Consider the following 17,750-nt stretch of genomic DNA (forward strand, 5'->3'; position numbering starts at 1 on the left):
GCAAAACTACTCCACTAACATTAACAATAGACGCAAGGATTGTAAAAAAACCACCAGGACCGATTCAAGTGTGATAAATTTAACTTGATGTGCTTAGTGAATGGCGATACCGATATATATTATGATTATCGTTGGATGTTTGAATCTAAAAGTGTAAATGCATCAACGAAGAGAAGATACGAAACAAATATATTTACTTTTAATGATGTAGTAAGCGATTACGATGGCAAAAATGTGACGTGTACCGTGATTTCTGCCAATCGCACCAAGGCTGTAGCATTTTTTATTATAGAATTGTCAACTACAACGACACCACTAGGTCTGAATACGAACCAATTACTTCAGTCTACCTCTCCAACTACTGATAGCTACAAAAGCCAGTTCATGTTTCTAACTACTGATAGCTACCAAAGCCAGTCTATGTCTCTAACTACTGATAGCTATCAAAGCCCGTCTATGTCTTTAACTACTGGTAGCTACCAAAGTCAGTCTATGTCTCTAACTACTGGTAACCAAAACCAAAACGTGCCCTCGATAACTACTATTGTGATTGGTGTCATTGCAGTAATTGTCGTCATTTTCGCAGCGATTTTAATTATTTATCTTTTAGCTAGGAAGAAGCGGTATAAGAATGTGACAAAACAAGAAAGTGTTCCCATAGAAGATTCATTGTATGATGCCAATAAAGAAAGACCTACAGTTTCTGAAAGCAGACATGTTCCGCATAAAAACGCCGAAAACGACCCTATACGGGAACAACCATATTATCATGAGCCTAGGGCTTTAAACTCCAGACATATTATGCCAACAGACGACAACAATGGACAGTTTAGCAGTAGTCAGGTTTTGAGTTACGACACTCTACGGAAGACCGTCAATCTTGACAATCTAGACGATCATTCAAAACAAGGGACGTCATTGAGGGTTGAAAACATGAATGAACTATACGCAAAGCCTAACAAAACGCTCAGTAGAAAATCCACAGATGCGATTTATACCCGGAAACCTAATAAGACGCTTAGTAGAGAAAGCATCGATGAACTTTATTCCAAGCCTAATATATCGGCGACGAACACACTGAAGTCTTCATACAACCATCCGACCCAAATCGGACATGGTTCGGATAAAAACGCCGAAAACGACCCTATACGAGAACAACCATATTATCATGAGCCTAGGGCTTTAAACTCCAGACATATTATGCCAACAGACGACAACAATGGACAGTTTGGCAGTAGTCAGGTTGTGAGTTACGACACTCCACGGAAGACCGTCAATCTTGACAATCTAGACGATCATTCAAAACAAGGGACGTCATTGAGGGTTGAAAACATGAATGAACTATACGCAAAGCCTAACAAAACGCTCAGTAGGGAATCCACAGATGCGATGTATGCCAAACCTAATAAGACGCTTAGTAGAGAAAGCATCGATGAACTTTATTCCAAGCCTAATAAATCGGCGACGAACACACCGAAGTCTTCATACAACCATCCGACCCAGATCGGACATGGTTCGGATAAAAACGCCGAAAACGACCCTATACGAGAACAACCATATTATCATGAGCCTTGGGCTTTAAACTCCAGACATATGCCAACAGACGACAGCAATGGACAGTCTGGCAGTAGTCAGGTTGTGAGTTACGACACTCTACGGAAGACTATCAATCTTGACAATCTAGACGATCATTCAAAACAAGGGACGTCATTGAGGGTTGAAAACATGAATGAACTATACGCAAAGCCTAAGAAAACGCTCAGTAGGAAATCCACAGATGCGATGTATGCCAAACCTAATAAGACGCTTAGTAGAGAAAGCATCGATGAACATTATTCCAAGCCTAATAAATCGGCGACGAACACACCGAAGTCTTCATACAACCATCCGACCCAGATTGGACATGGTTCGGATAAAAACGCCGAAAACGACCCTAAAAAAATTGAACGTAGGGGGTTTAACCTACGCGGATATTGAGTTTCAAAACGGCACGTTCCCTACCCCAGAACCTAAGGACGTAGTGGCGTAGCAGAACTTTTGGCACCTGGGGGAAAGAGTAGAAAATTGCGACCCCCTTCCCCCAAATTATAATTATAATATCTTGAAATAAATTGATATTGGTTGTATAGACTAAGCATATCCGTACCGTTCGTCCATATACTGCACTGTCTAAATAACATTTAAACCCAAGTAACTATTATGATTCTAGCTCTCATATTTTCTTTCTTACCAGGGGCGATGCCAGGATTTGTCCGAGGGCGGGGGGTCCGAGGTCCGGTGGATGCCATTTCTTACGATGTTTGGAACTTTGTATATAACTTTACCATTATCCTAATATACAAGGCTGTTGTATTTATCGCATACATCTTAGTATTCTTATTCTCTAAATTTATCTTATAGTAGTCTTGCAATGTTGCTGAATTTTTAACATTATTTAAAAATCGCAACTGAATTTTGTGTGCGTTTGCATCAGCTGCAAGTAAGTTAATAACATGATCAAAGTTAGCAATGTTGTCTGCTTCATCACGCTCAATACTAGTGCCAAAGCAGAGTGTCTCGCTTTTTCCCATCTGGCTCTGAGATATGGCAGGATGAGCTTTAGTCCTGTAGTCATTACAGAATAGGATAAAAAAGAAGAAAAAACGGTCGAAATGGACTGAAAAGAAATCACAATCTATAAATTTGCCAATAAAAACAACTACAATCAGATTTTTATTATTAACTGGAAAATATTCATGCCTGACGACATACATCAATTTCGTCGTGTTTTTCTAAAAAGTGCTTAATTTTTTACTCTCATTCTCCCATTTCAGCGCCCCCCAAAACCTGGCGCACGGGGTTGTGGAAAAATTTTGATGGGTCGCATAATCTCTTCAGATCGTGAAAACTTTACTTAATACGAATGAGGACAAACAAAATCAAATTACAGTAAACGAAAGTGTGGCATGTGCGTCAGTTTACTTTTGTAATGTGTGCGTTAATCATAGTTGTATGTTAAAAATATATTATAAAAACATTTATAGTATATTTTTAACGTGAAACTATGATTAAAATATACTATAAAAACATTTGTACTTCAGGTATGACAACTTGAAAGTGTTAGTTTTGTTAATTTTAATGTTTGGCTTTCAGTTGAAAATTATAACGAAAAAAAAAAACATTTTTCAATTTAATGTCTATGTCTTCGCATAACCCATAAATATCTGGCAGTAAGTTAAGGAATTTATAATAAAATGTTTGTAAATCCTTAATTAAAAAAGAAAATATCTTGATCTTATTGAAAAATTAGATAACTTAGTGGTTTGGTTAAATGAGTAATTCAAAGTTATGTTGTCATTCTTAGGTGTCTTAAATTGATGTTGTGGGTGATAGTATCTTTTATTTGACCGCCAAAAGAATCAAGTGGATGGTTCCTCTGATACCAGCTATCTTCGCGCGTATAAATCGACAGACGTGATATATTGGCTTCGGGTTCGATGGGTCGCGTCTGAGTGTTTTGGGTCGTGGGCTAAAAAGGTTGCGGAACGGGTGTTTATATAATATAGGCCTATATGGTATACACAGTGGTTATGCCAATAGGCCTATGTTGTATTCCTGGGTATCTCTAACGCCAGCCTGGGTTCCCTGCGAAATTTCAGTGACAACCTAATCTTGTACGCGAATTTTAAATATTGCTTATTTGTATATATCCTAATTAAGCTATAATTTTCGAGCCCATTATTAAAATAATAAATAATACTATCCAAATACTTTTAGCATGGAGGGATCCTTACACTGGATAGCAGAACGTTTTGTTGTTAAACGTCTTTATTATCCACGGGCAGATTTAGGGGTAGGGGCGGAAATTTTGGACAGTAAATAAAAAAAAAAGAAGAAATAAAAAATAAAGAGAGAAAAAGAAAAACTTGATCGCCCAAAACGCCTCCGAGGTTATTTTCGGGCGTCTAGAAAACAACAATTTCCGGACCTCCTAGGATGGTATTATCTCGATTGGCCCCACTTTCCTCCCCAACCCCTTTCGGACATCTGGATCCGCCCCTGTTATCGAACCTAATTTACCTAAATCTATAATATTTTTAGGTTGATAACCAATTCCATATTGGATAGTGCTTTAATTGAATGTTCTTTTCTCGAATTGTATCAGAGTGAAGTGTGAAAAAGGCTAAGAAGAAAATACATAGGTATAGCAACATGCCCAATACAATCCGTCTGTTAAACCACAAAAACGGTATTATTGCTGCTTATATCGTTTTTGTTTTTCAACCACAGAGGTCATTTATTGAAAACATCATACATATGTAACAATGCATTTAGAATATTTTTTCCACAAGTAAATAAATTCACACAAAAATGATTCGGATGGGAAACGAATCCACGAACTAACCTGATGTCGTAACCACTTGCTAGTGATGAATTCGATCCACAAGAAGCAGCGGGTACTACAGTGCTATTCTGATGGCGTATTTTCATCAGGATAAATACGAAATTGTGTTGCCATACCTGACGTGTTATACGTACTGAATGCTCAGTACATTCAAAAGTGCTTGCGAAAAAATTTCGCAAGTGACTCAGGTGGGAATTGAACCCACGACCTCCAGGTAACTAGCCTGGTGTCTTAACCACTAGACCACCCCGAGTTTGCGCTTGATGGCTAGTGATGAATTCGATCCCCAAATAGCAACAGGTACTGCAATTCTATAGTTCCGATGGCGTATTTTCGTCAGGAGAAATGATATAGACCAATACGAAATGATCAAACATTATTTAGATGTATAACAATTATATATCACTTGAATATTCCATTAGCATACTATTAAGTATTGTGCATTTGTTTTGTGATATTCAGCTTGTAAAAGTATAGGCTATAGATAGGCCAATCAGGTAGGCCCCTATGTAGTAGCTCCGAGAGCGGAAGAACGAACAGGAAAAGTGTCGCGGGCAATAGTGAAAAATTAGGTTAAAAAAACTAATGAAAACAAATGTCAAATTTAGTTTAGACAAATAATCGTTAGACATGTAAAGGCCACGGATTTTGGGTTACGCTTCCAGACTCCTCTGAGGTCGATCCAGAGTAGGGAGTCCCTAGACCTCGTCGTCGAGGGCCCGGGGGCCTCGTGGTCGTGGTAGCTTTCTTCTGGCAATAAATGAACACTGAGATATGATTCTCTTTAGTGGTTTATACCGTATATAGGCCCTACTCGCGTATAAGGCGACCGGCGTATATACACAGTAAGACGACCCCCGAGTTTGAGAAGATTTTTGGACGATTTTTTTTATGTCGGGCGTAGAGACCACCCAACCCCGCCTTTCATACTTGTTGCTGTTTTTATGGTCTTGATACTGCATCAGCTTTATAAACGGAGCCAAATGCAGGGCTAATCTTTTAAATAATACCATTTTATGAGATTTTAAATGTTAATCAAAATCTTATTTCCCCGTATTTAATATTGCATTTATTCATAAGCTTAATAACATTTTAGTAGCTTCATTGCAGTAGTAAATTCGTGTGTTACGGACGGTTCGCACAAAGGGCGAACATGATTTTTAAAATCCAAAATTTTATGTCGCCCGTTTTCCGATCCTAATTAGCTACCGTACTGTAAGCCTCGTCTTATACGCGGAGTATACGGTAGGTAGGTAGCAATCAGGCGACTTGGTTGAACAAGAGAAGACAAGACAGGATGACTGGTTTTCATTCATGTTCATCGTTGTAATGTTTTGATGATAATAAGAATAGGATTTATGATGATGACGAGTATGAATGTAAATCATAATAAGAATTATAATTAATTCTGTTTTCTGCAAAGTATAATAATTTTACCCCTTAGGAGAAACTGATATAGCAGTAGCTGTTTATGCCAGATATAAATTGTAAATAAAAGAAGAACGACTCCACAAAAGATTTAAAAAAAAATTATAATTAAGTCAGTCTTTGCCAATATGGGAATAAAATGTTTCCCCTAAAAATACGCCATTACGATTATTCTGTGTACAGTATTGTATTAAGTTTGTGAGCGTCGTTGCTATTCGCAATTGCAGAACAAAAATAAGGAATGAAAACCCCAAAAACTGACTTAATTCAAGTTAAAAATAGTGTTCATGGCTTACTAAAGATGCGTATACCCTGATTTGTGGAGGTCGCTGTTTCTTAGTATACATGCTCTATTAGTGACACAGCAGACAAAGCTATGTTTCAAGATTATGGTTACTGTATTAATTCAATAATTACTCATGTTTCTTTGTGTTTGTTCTCTTTATTATAATAAATATACAGTATAGACTACTGCACACTGGAAAAAATTAAGCGCCCGTTCAGAATTGTAGAAAAATTACAATGTAATTGTACTTAACAACAGCCATCGCCTCCACAAATAAACACTTGGCAGATAATAATTGGCTACTGCCTTGATTCAAGGACTACGATACTGTAGGCCTATTCATGTTCTTTGTGTTTTTGCTCTCCGTATCATGTAAACATGTATTACTACTTTGGAAATAGTTCAGTGCCCATTAAGTCAGGTTTGTAAAAAAATTACAATTTAATTGTGCTCATACAACAACCAAGTAACACTTGGGTGCTCGCTTTATTATTCTAAGGATTGAATGTCACTTAGGCCTATACCAACCACAAACAGCTACTTTTCTTAGTCATACTTAACACATAATGTAAATAATATTTTATACATATTTTCAAAATTTCTGCAAAATTCAGAATAAAATCTAGGGTGATTTTTGCATTAAATCAGGGGTGGCGCCAGGATTTGTCCTACAGGGGGTCAGAGGTCCCTGATGTTAACGACGAGAGCAAAGTGGGCGTGGTCTGGCATCGCCCAAAATCTTTCGAAAATGATCCAAGTGGCTTGCCATACCCCCAACCCATTTGAAGCCCCCAAAATTATGACAATTTTGGGGCTTCAAAGGCTTATTTAATTGATTTTAGAGTCTATTTATATGTAGAAAATGCATATACAGTACCGGAATATTTTCTCCCCAACGAGTTGTGATTCTTCTTCCAGACGCGGGGAGCCCAGCTCTCACTGACAGTGGGACCTGGCCCGAGCCCCACATAAACATGATGTGGCGTAACGCCTATGCGCTCTCGTGCGGCGGCCCCTTTCCAAAGGTTCCTCGAACTAGCACCCTGACCCAAAAGGGCTTTGTTGATTGACATATCATTATACTGTAATGCGTCTCTGATACTGACTAGGACATACTGTAATACCATAATATTGTATATCCAGTGTTGGATTAAAGAGGTGGGTCCTGAAATTGTCAATTTTTGTTTTTAAATATAGAAAAAAAAAACAAAAGAAGACTGAAAGTCCCATTTCCCGCCATCTTGAGTTGGCATATCATAAATTTTATTTTCCTCAGCCCCAACCATGGTGAGAGGCTGAGGTGACAGGCCCTCTCTGTGAATTCCCTCCTTCTGGGCCCCATCTATTTCAAATTCCTGGATCTACCACTGATATCATATCATTTATTTCGTCGTTACAAAATGTAGAACACAATGACAAATATGATTAACCTAAAATCACAAAAAAATCCTACAATGAAATTGGAGACCGGGACCCAAAAGTGCCGCAAGTCTCAGAAAGTCCAGCCCCGCTCCATCGTTACGCCACTGGGAGAGCAGTGCCCCCGCCACATAGAAATTGTGTATCACATACAATAAAAGGAATACATGTATAGTCTAAAATTAAGTACAAAAGCAATTGACGTAACAAGACATACCGGTAGTGGATAGAACAAAACACAGCGAGACGGAATTCGATTCTCTAACGGTTATTTTTCACTGTCTTTCGTCAATTGCAATTTCAATGTAATTTTCCATTTCGTTTATTGCTGCAAAGGCCAACTTGGGCCAATATCCCCACAAAAAACACAAATAAACACAATAGTATTGAACAATGCGTCATGGAGTAGAGACGTTATTCCACTGAGATCGAATGGTAATATAACTTGTATCCCTAACATTAATTACGCATGGTGTGATGTCAAATCAGGCCCGTAGCCAGGTTCTTCCAAAGGGGTTCTGGGCGTGAGGTCCACGGTTGAAGCCCCGGTGAGGTCGGCGAAACCCCAAAATCAGGATTTTGTGCTTTATGGGTCTAAATAATGCTATAAAAGCAGATATGTTTGAAAACGTCTGTCTAGGTGGGTGCAGTGCATTAGTTGGAGGACTTGTTTGGGAAATTTGGAGGTGGGTTTCCCAAAAAAGAGGGGGTTTGCTAGAAAAGGGCGTTCTCCTGAACCATAAACCCCCCCACCCTGGATACAGGCCTGCAGATCATTGTGAATGTATTTCATTACACCACCTTGTAATTTGTTATTGACCTAGAAATGACACAAAAATCACGGTTTATAGGACTCTGTGCATATACGATATTGTTGATTCTGAGCTTACTCACTCTCACCTTCATCAGCAATATTGTACACTAATTCATTTTTCTTTTTAATTTTGAGGAATACAGTACAGTAAACCCCTGGTTCTTAATTGGAGGCCCGCAGGCCAAATTTGGCCCGCAGGGCAATTAAATTTGGCTCGTGAGGAAAATAAAATAATAAAAAGTATATTTAAAAAACATATTAAAAGTTACATGAATACATTTTCAATAACGACAATAAGACAAAAATGCAACCCCCGAGCAATGTGCACGGGGATGGTTCAAAATGAGCAAGATGATATAGGCCTAGGCAATAAATAGAGTAAATAGCGCCAAAATCGGGTGATTTCCCCTTTTCTATTTTTAAAGGTGTTTCGACGAGCAAAAAAAAAAAGAAAGAAAGAAAACGCAGGGTTTACCCCACTCAGAACTATCAAAAAGATCCGAAGGTTGGTATTCTTAATACCGTAATAGCTCTGCTAACTTTGACATAGCAATTGCAGTGTCCTGATGCCTGACTTGAGACTCATGGTGGATCACTGTTGAATCGTCCAGGTAAACGCAACTAAATTTCGATTATTTAGGTTATTTTGCAATACGTTTATCGTCGATAACATTTGTACTCTTAATACATGATATTAAGCACTTAGTGAACCAGAACAGTGCTCATAAAAGTACATTTCGATTGTCCTGCAAATAATTAAACTAAGCCTACAGAACTCTGTCTCTGTGATTACTGTGTTTCGACAATAGCCATCTTTTCAAGGCATACAGAGAGATGTGTATAAGAGACAGGTGGTAGATCCAGGAATTTGAAATAGATGGGGCCCAGAAGGAGGGAATTCATAGAGAGGGCCTGTCACCTCAGCCTCTCACCATGGTTGGGGCTGAGGAAAAGAAAATTTATGATTATGCCAACTCAAGATGGCGGGAAATGGGACTTTCAGTCTTCTTTTGTTTTTTTTTTTCTATATTTTAAAACAAAAATTGACAATTTCAGGAACCACCTCTTTAATCCAACACTGGATATACAATATTATGGCTGTCTCTTATACACATCTAGATGTGTATAAGAGACAGTACCAGTAGTGGCAAACATCTAGATGTGTATAAGAGACAGGTACAGTATACCCCTGGTTCTTAATTGGCGGCCCGCGGGCTGAATTTGTCCCGCAGGGCAATTAAATTTGGCTCGTGAGGAAAATATAATAATAAAAAGTATAATCAAAAAACATATTAAAAGTTACATGAATACATTTTCAATAACGTAAAGACAAAAATGCAACCCCCGAGCAATGTGCACGGGGATGGTTCAAAATGAGCAAGATGATATAGGCCTAAGCAATAGAGTAAATAGCGCCAAAATCGGGTGATTTCCCCTTTTCTATTTTTAAAGGTGTTTCGACGAGCAAAAAAAAAAAAGAAAGAAAACGCGTTATGATGCAAGGGTTTACCCCATTCAGAAGTATCAAAAAGATCCGAAGGTTGGTATTCTTAATACTGTAATAACTCTGCTAACTTTGACATAGCAATTGCAGGGTCCTGATGCCTGACTTGAGACTCATGGTAGATCACTGTTGAATCGTCCAGGTAAACGCAACTAAAAAAATTATTATTAATACTTCAAATTTCTATTTTCGACATTAACTCTACACTATTACAAAAGATATTATTGTATCTGTTGGGCCATGCAGAATAACTGAAATCGTTCAATATTTCTCCTAGACTTCTTTGTCTGCAGGCCTAACAATTTTGTATACACAGTATTAACATAAATTATTCGGCAAACCAGATTAGCCTTTTGTCTGTTATGAGCTCGTACGGTACAAGGTACAAGTAAGGAATAATTATAGGTCTGAAACGCTTACAAATTTTACATAACACAATGCTTAAAATTACAAGTTATATCACCATACGAGAGTCATAACACAGTGAATTGACAAAATAAAAGAACTTGTGCGCCGAATTCCGTCTCGCTGTGTTTTATTTCGTCAATTGTCTTTATAAGTAGTTTTAAAACTTCATATGTCAAATTGTTCAATAATAAATTTTTGTATTTTGTATTGTATTGGTTGATACACAATGTCTATGAAATCGAATATTAGGCCTTCTAAGATCCTGTAAATGGCTCTGGTTACCCTTGCGGGGCCAATGTTCGGGGACCCCAGTATCATGAAGCCGCATGACCTCCAAATCCGGCGTTACGCCACTGAACACTGGTGCCACCCCTGCATTAAATTACACAATTTCATCAATGTTTCAGTCTGTCCCACGGGCACTGACAAAGCTTGGAGTACTGAGGTGGTGGTGGGGAGGGGGCTCGATGATTACATGATGGGATTTAGCTGGAAAAATAATGTGACATGAGGTACTTCTTGTAACTGACTTCAGCCATTTTTTTTTCCCAGCAAATTTCCAATGGGGTGGGGAAACCTGGAGAACCACGATTTCTTCTATGCAAGCTAAGAATATGCCACTGACCACACAAGCAAATCTTATCACCGCATGAACTGATTAATATAAAAGTTGCTCAATGCTTTCTTGAGTTTGAATAAAATATTTTCTGTGACACATACAGGATCCGACACAGGAAATAATAGGAAGGAATTACAAAAATTCAATTTGATAAACAAGTTTTGGTTTAGTATCAAAGAAATTTACCTACGGTAATAATATTATAATTTTAGTTTACTTCATTAACTGATTCATTTTCACTCTGTAATAACAGCCCATTATTAAATTTTATGTGGACAGATTTATTTGATGTGCCCATATATGTGGACAGACCCTAACATTGTGGTCAAGCTGCCAAGAACAATGAAATAGAAAGTCCAGCATTGATAGATTTCATAGCTGAATGATTCCTTTCAAGACATAATCATCTAGAACTCCCTGCTGCCATCTGTGAGTAAATCAGAGTATGAAGGTTCAAGGTCATCACTGGAACGGGTTCTAGCTGTCCCTGACATTGATTGCAAAATGTCTGAGTCACCAGTCAGAAATTCAGAGCGTACACTTGATTTTGTTGCCACTGTGTCCACAGACATATCAAAATTCTGTCCACCAGCTGAATCTCCAGTCCTGGTTGCCTTTGAGAAAAGATTGCCACTACCGGTATGCCCTGATGTCTTTTTGTTTGGTAGTGGAGATTTAGAAGAGAGTGTTGGCTTGGGTATGGCTAAACTTCCTCTCTGTAGTTTACTGCTGTGTGGCATTGGAATAGTTCTTTGACTTGGAACAGATATTCCTGATGATGTTGTGGAACTAAGAGATTCATCAAGACTATCCTCATCCTGATCACTATCCATTGTAGATGGTCTGAAATCCTTTCCTCTTGATTGATCATCAGTGTCGAAGTCATATGAATAACTGCCTTCATAATCTGCAAATTCCAATACACCAACATTGCTGGCCCCCACTATATCGTTTATATCATCAGTGTCTTCAATGTCAAAATCAGGTGTATAAGAGTCTTCAAATTGTGCTCCCTCAAGTATTTCATTATCAGCTGTATGCTCAAATTCACTTGATTGTATTACTGGGTCTTGATCTGTTAAGACCTCAACTCCTTTCCTTCGTTTGTTATCAAATTCTTCCAGACTGGTGGATTTCTTATTGACCATTTTCACATTGCCTTTATGCTCAATTTGTCCTTTTTTCTTTACAAGCTCTTTGTCTCTCATTTCTCCATCATGGTAGTTTTTAGACTCAGATACATTAGGAAATCCTGGAAAGTCTATGGCTTTCTTTGGTGAAACATGACTGACAGAGATATCAGCTTCTTCTGATTGGTCGGAAAAGTTACCGGTTCTATCCGAGTCACTCTCATTGGTGTAATTTGAAACGCTTGGTATGTGTACCTCTATATGTCGACTACTTGTCTCACTTCCATCTGTAAACAAATAAATATAAATCAATTACAGTAGAGAAATCAATTTTTAAAATATATTACTGGGCTTGTATGTGTTATTTTCAAAGCTGATCACTTACTTCATGATTTCAATAAGAGAGGCGAGTCCTTGTATTCTTACCATGTTCCCCTAGCCCTGGGGATAATATATGTCAGAGACCCTAGCTCCACATTATAGATATAGTTTTTTGATGACAACAGGAGAAGATATTTAAGTTTAAATCTTAAACTTAAGCAGATATAGTTGTTTGATGACAACAGGAGAAGAATTTTAAGTTTAAATCTTAAAGTCTTACTGTGGTATTGTATAAGTTACAGGAGTGTAATGCGAAAACATTTACAATAACATAAATTGGAGCAAAGAAATAATATTAATAAAGTTACACTTATAGTACTGTAGTGCATAATACAAAAAGCTTTTATGCACTTACAAAATAATATGTTAAACCTTTTTTCATATATGAGCAAATGTTTGAAAGGTTAAGAAATAACTTTCAGATTGTTTATACTGTCATCCCACATCAGATGTGGGTAACATACCTTTGGAATTATGGTGAGTACCTTCCTCTTCATTTTGAGACAATTTCTGATCAATGTTTTTATGTTTATTACCAACACTCATATAACCCTGAATTTCTTCTCTCTCTTGAACTGCTTCCATTTCCTCAGTTCTACTAGGGGGTGTCTCCTTGGATTGTCTTGGTGCAGGTATGGGCCTCTGTCTGGCTGATGTATGTGTAAGCCTCTGCCTGGAAGGGTCTTTGAATTCATTATTTTCTGTGTTGCCTTCTGTTTCTACAATTTATAATCAGAGAATTCAATAATTAATGTATGTTGCTTCTTTGTAAGAGAGATAAAATGGGGTAAATTTATGAAGTACATATTTTTACAATTATGTTTTGATAAACCTCTTAAAAATTTTGTCTCTGTTAAACCACTGGTAACTTTGGAAGTTTTTAGTTTTAGGTGTAAAAAGTTGAACTTGCCTAAGTCGAATCCAAAATGGGATTGAAAAATATTTTGACTTAGATAAAATTTGACTATAAATCATTAATTAATGGAAAACACAACAATTTGGCATGGAAAACACAACAATTTGGCATGTAAAATAAGATTGACTTGAAAATTATTCAAGTTAGGCAAAGTCGACTTACACAAGTTTAACTGTACCGTACATGTATTTTATAGTACAGTATTTCCATAAATTATATCATGTTTTATCTTACCTGGAGATGAAGTATCGAACTGCCGCTTTCCTTTACTCACATCCAACACTAATGGTTCCCGTAGAGTACTTGGATGCCTCTGTATTTCAGTCAGAATATCTGCTGCTTTTCTTGGTGTCTTGTAAGTCAAATTCATCCCCTGTTTGTCCCTCTTTTGCTTGGACTCCTCCCTTTCCAACACCTTCAAATGGTCTGGATTGTTTCTTTGAAGCCTTAGCTTCTGAGAGTGTGTCATGCCAAACTTTAATTTCATTTTTTTCTTACTTGATTTGGCACTTTGGTAGTTTGGTAACTTTTTCTTTAATTCATCAACATGTTTCAGTGTAGTTATTGCTCTTGGGTTATCTGGTTTGTCTTCAGTTTCAACCAAATTATTCTCTCTATGTGTTACAGCTGCTTGAGGTGTATTTATTTTTTGTTGATGTGGTTGAAGATTTGCTGTACGATTAGACTGTAAAACTGAAAGCTCTCTCAAGAGAGCAGCTAATATTGGCAGATTCTGATTAATGAGACCAGATGTAATTGTCCTGACATCTGGTGAGCTCTGAACAGCAACACTCCGATGTTCTGTATTTGAAGTTTTGCCATCAACTGAATCTGATAGCTTATGATGTGGTTTTTTGCAAACCTTTCCGACGGAGTGCTGACTATCTGGAGGAAACACATACCGTGTTTCTACACAAGTGTCAGAGAAAGAGTCTTCACTGTCTTCTGGTTCAGGTATCAATCTCTCAAACACTTTTTTACTTAAGAAGTGGTCTGATTGGTTACTTCGATCATCACACTTGGAATTGAAAAAGAGAGGTGGTGGACATACTGTATTTGAAACAAAAAGTCCCAATTCATCATCCTCCTCCTTAATATCTTGGTCTGCTGACACCTGAGCCAACACACACTTATCAGGTATTTTTTGTTTAGATTTCACCAGTTTATGTCCAGTTTGAGTCGATGAGGACCTTACATCCTTAGGTACTTGGTTATTTTCTTTCTTTAATGAGAAAATTTCTTTTGGAAGTTCAGCATCAGGAAATTCTTTCAAGTCCTCAAGGACAACATCTCCAGAATACTTAGCTTGTGACAAACTTTTATAAGCTGAATTGTCTATAGCATCAATGTCCTTAATATTTCTAGAAGAAAGTGGTTTGCTAATAGATGATTCTGGAATATGGGATATTAACCCAGCGCCAAGACTTAATAGCTTAAATCCAAGTGAAACATATCCTATTTCACTTCCCATCAAGTTGTAAATCTTATAGTTGTATTTGCTACCATGGACTGTGGGTACAGAGATACCAGTCCTCTCCACATCATCAACAATGTCCTCTATCGTACTCTGCAGTGACACGGAACAGTTTCCAACAAGCTTTGGCACAGAAGGCCACATATCAAGAATCATTACATACAGCGGAGTATTTTTCAGATGCCCTAGTAAATTATCAATGTCTGATTTGAACAAGCAAGACTTTCCTTTCTTGAAAACAAAGTTCCCTCTGTGATCCTTCAGCTCTTTTAACTGAGTAGGAGGCGAAACTCCATGTGATGTAAAGATGCTGTCTTTTATTCTTTCAATGTTGGCAGGACTCACATGGTGTATCAGTAATGTTGGAAAGTCCATCAGTCGAAATGCTACAGCTGGTATCCTGCAGATCACACCAGACGGCTGCACATGAACAAAGTCAATATCCAGTTCAAGGGAAAACAAAGTTTGAAGTTTGGCCATCTACAGTAACAAAAAATTCCAAAAATTGCATTTGTAAATAATACTTTATCTCTCAAAGGGGTATAGGGATTTTTCCAAGTTAGCTCAGTTAGTTTATTTACATTATTTATTTTTATTTCTGAAGGCATGCATATGTTCCAAGGATTGTTGTCAATACAACAGCGAATATATCACTGTCCTATTTGTCGACAAGATAAACATACAGACACACACACACACACACCCACACCGCTTTACAAGAAAAAAGTAGGTCTCATTAATATGAGGACTAAAGTAGGTCAGGGAGTAGAGCTGTTTTGGTAGTGAGAAAAAATCCTGGAACACAGACAGGAATTGAACCCAGGACCCTGGGATTGGAAGGCAAGCATCTTAACCACCAAGCCTTGTGAGCATATTCAACTTCACTCCTCCTTAAAAGTATGATGATGACTTGTTTGTTTTATATACCTTCCCCTCCTGTCAGTGGGCTGATAACCATTCCTCCTCCATACCATAGGCTCAAAATTATACCATACCACATCATTGAGTAGGCCTAGGCTTACTCCTTAAGCTCTGTCCAGACTGTAAAATTTCATTTTACAAAAACAGTGTTTAAAAAACACTGTCTGCCTGGCTAGCTAAGCCTAGCTAGCTAGCTAGTGTAGTAATTATCGCCTATGTATATAGATACTGTGATATAAAAGGTACCGAGTGGAGCTTACCTTTATCCAATAGGATGTATTCCTAGGGCGACAATACTTCAATAATGAGTCAGTCACAGCAGCACTCCAATATGCAGTACTCCTGTGTAGTACGGAAGTACTCCTGTGTAGACCCGGACACATAAACCAATTCTCTAGCGTTAGCTGATGCGTCTTGCATTAAGTCCAGTGTACGAGTGACGACAATTCCCCAAGATCTCGGCGATCCCTCCTCTGCACACCTGAGGGCAGGATATGCAAATACACAGATGCCGGGGTTAGGGGTCGTTACCGTTGATCGGTCTCTCGAACAGACGGCGGCCGTCACTACACTAGTCTAGGACTTAGGTCTGTCTAGGCTAGCGGAACTGTAGAAAGCCTAAATAAATAATTATGATGACATGACCATAATAAATATAAGCACATCATGACTAAATATATGCGCATACAACAGTCTTTTGTCAAAGAAAATTTGATAGTGTGGACAGAGCTTTAGTTTTACTACGATTAGTCACTAGGCTAGGCCTAGCTGGTCCTCTTCTAGGCCTTGGCCTACCCGAACCTAGGCTAGACTAGCTGGGTACGGGTTGACCAAAGTGGGTACGGGTTGGTATGGGTACGGGTTTGTTTGGGTACGGATTGACCGACACCCAGACTAGCTAGCTAGTCTAAGCCGCCTAGCTAGCTAGGTATCCGGGCCTAGCCTAGGCTAGAAAAAGGTGCATCAAGTTGGGCCTTCACCTGGCCCTAGCCAAGCCCAAAGGATTTGATGCAATCTATCTTTATAAACTCACTTGTTTATACTGTAACTTGAAAATGATACCGTAAATGTATTCAGAGTATTCATAAATTTGAGGACAGCGCGCCTCTGAAAAAAAAACAAAAAAAAACACTCCGCAAAATCAATCAAAAATAAATACGGCAGTAGCGCCCCCAACGCCTTTGATTAGCAACCGCAGCTTTCACAGAGCCTCCCCCACACACAGTGGTTACTTTTTATGAATGCACTGCATATATATAATGTATATTCGTATTATGTAACACATATACAATATGGTAAAAAAATCAGATTGACAATGTAAATAAAATTATAAAATCATATTCATAGTATGGTACCGTACTAATAAAAATATATACCGTACTACTTTTACGTTTTACTACCAATACATACTGCTGCAATTAAATGATATTGATCAGTCGAATGATAATGAAGGTATGATAATGATTGATATAACACTTATATACCAGTTTCTCAGCAGAAATTTAAAACAATCGATGAAATCTTACTAATCAATATCTTGTTCTTTGATGTATCGGAGGGTTTCCTCGGAAGTGTAATGTAGGCCTATGCCTATCCGGCGTTACATGATCTGTCTTATCAAATTACTAGTTACAATTGAAAAATTCTTTGCTGATGATATACAACTTTAGATCCAGTCAATATACGCTTAATAAGTATTTAACTGTATATTTCTATATACAGGTCTCCCTCCAATTAAAGACCACTTTTGGTCTCTCATTAGAATAATAAAGATAATTTTTTTTTTTTATTTTGGACTGCAGAATAATGGTCTTTAATTGGGGTGGTCCTTAATTGGAGAGGTCTTTCATTGTATTATATATCCCTTGGTGGCCATCCCTTGGTGGGATTTTGCCTCTGGGTGTCTCTGGTCATCGTTCGTTTAGAACTTTTTTCCACGGTAGTTAAGCATTTTGTGTTCGACCCATCCAATTAAACTTGCGAACGTACTGAGTATTCGGTACGATAACAAGTCAGGTAGGGCAAAACATCACTCCTGTGATAGTTTCCTGACGCAAACAAAATCG

At 37.9% G+C, this 17,750-nt stretch overlaps 1 protein-coding gene across 1 annotated transcript; it reads right to left on the bottom strand.

Moving 5' to 3' along the window:
- Positions 1-9,990: 9,990 nt before the first annotated feature.
- LOC117125375 (microtubule-associated protein 10-like) lies at positions 9,991-16,820 on the bottom strand. The gene is made up of 4 exons (XM_033271866.1): positions 16,718-16,820; positions 13,524-15,243; positions 12,838-13,092; positions 9,991-12,279 (listed from the first exon to the last, which is right to left on the bottom strand). Exons 2-4 carry the CDS (start codon positions 15,241-15,243, stop codon positions 11,270-11,272), a joined length of 2,985 nt encoding a protein of 994 aa, XP_033127757.1. The 5' UTR covers positions 16,718-16,820; the 3' UTR covers positions 9,991-11,269.
- Between the last annotated feature and the right edge of the window lie 930 nt (positions 16,821-17,750).

This window comes from Anneissia japonica, unplaced genomic scaffold (genome assembly GCF_011630105.1).
Source record: "Anneissia japonica isolate Jap-2015-1 unplaced genomic scaffold, ASM1163010v1 scaffold2003_len1103335_cov173, whole genome shotgun sequence".
NCBI lineage: Eukaryota > Metazoa > Echinodermata > Crinoidea > Comatulida > Comatulidae > Anneissia > Anneissia japonica.

Coding starts and splice junctions, on each gene's coding strand:
- LOC117125375 (XM_033271866.1), bottom strand. CDS start 15,243: ATGGCCAAACTTCAAACTTTGTTTTCCCTTGAACTGGATATTGACTTT. Junction 13,093..13,523: donor GTTCGATACTTCATCTCCAG/GTAAGATAAAAC, acceptor TATAAATTGTAG/AAACAGAAGGCAACACAGAA. Junction 12,280..12,837: donor TACTCACCATAATTCCAAAG/GTATGTTACCCA, acceptor ATTTGTTTACAG/ATGGAAGTGAGACAAGTAGT.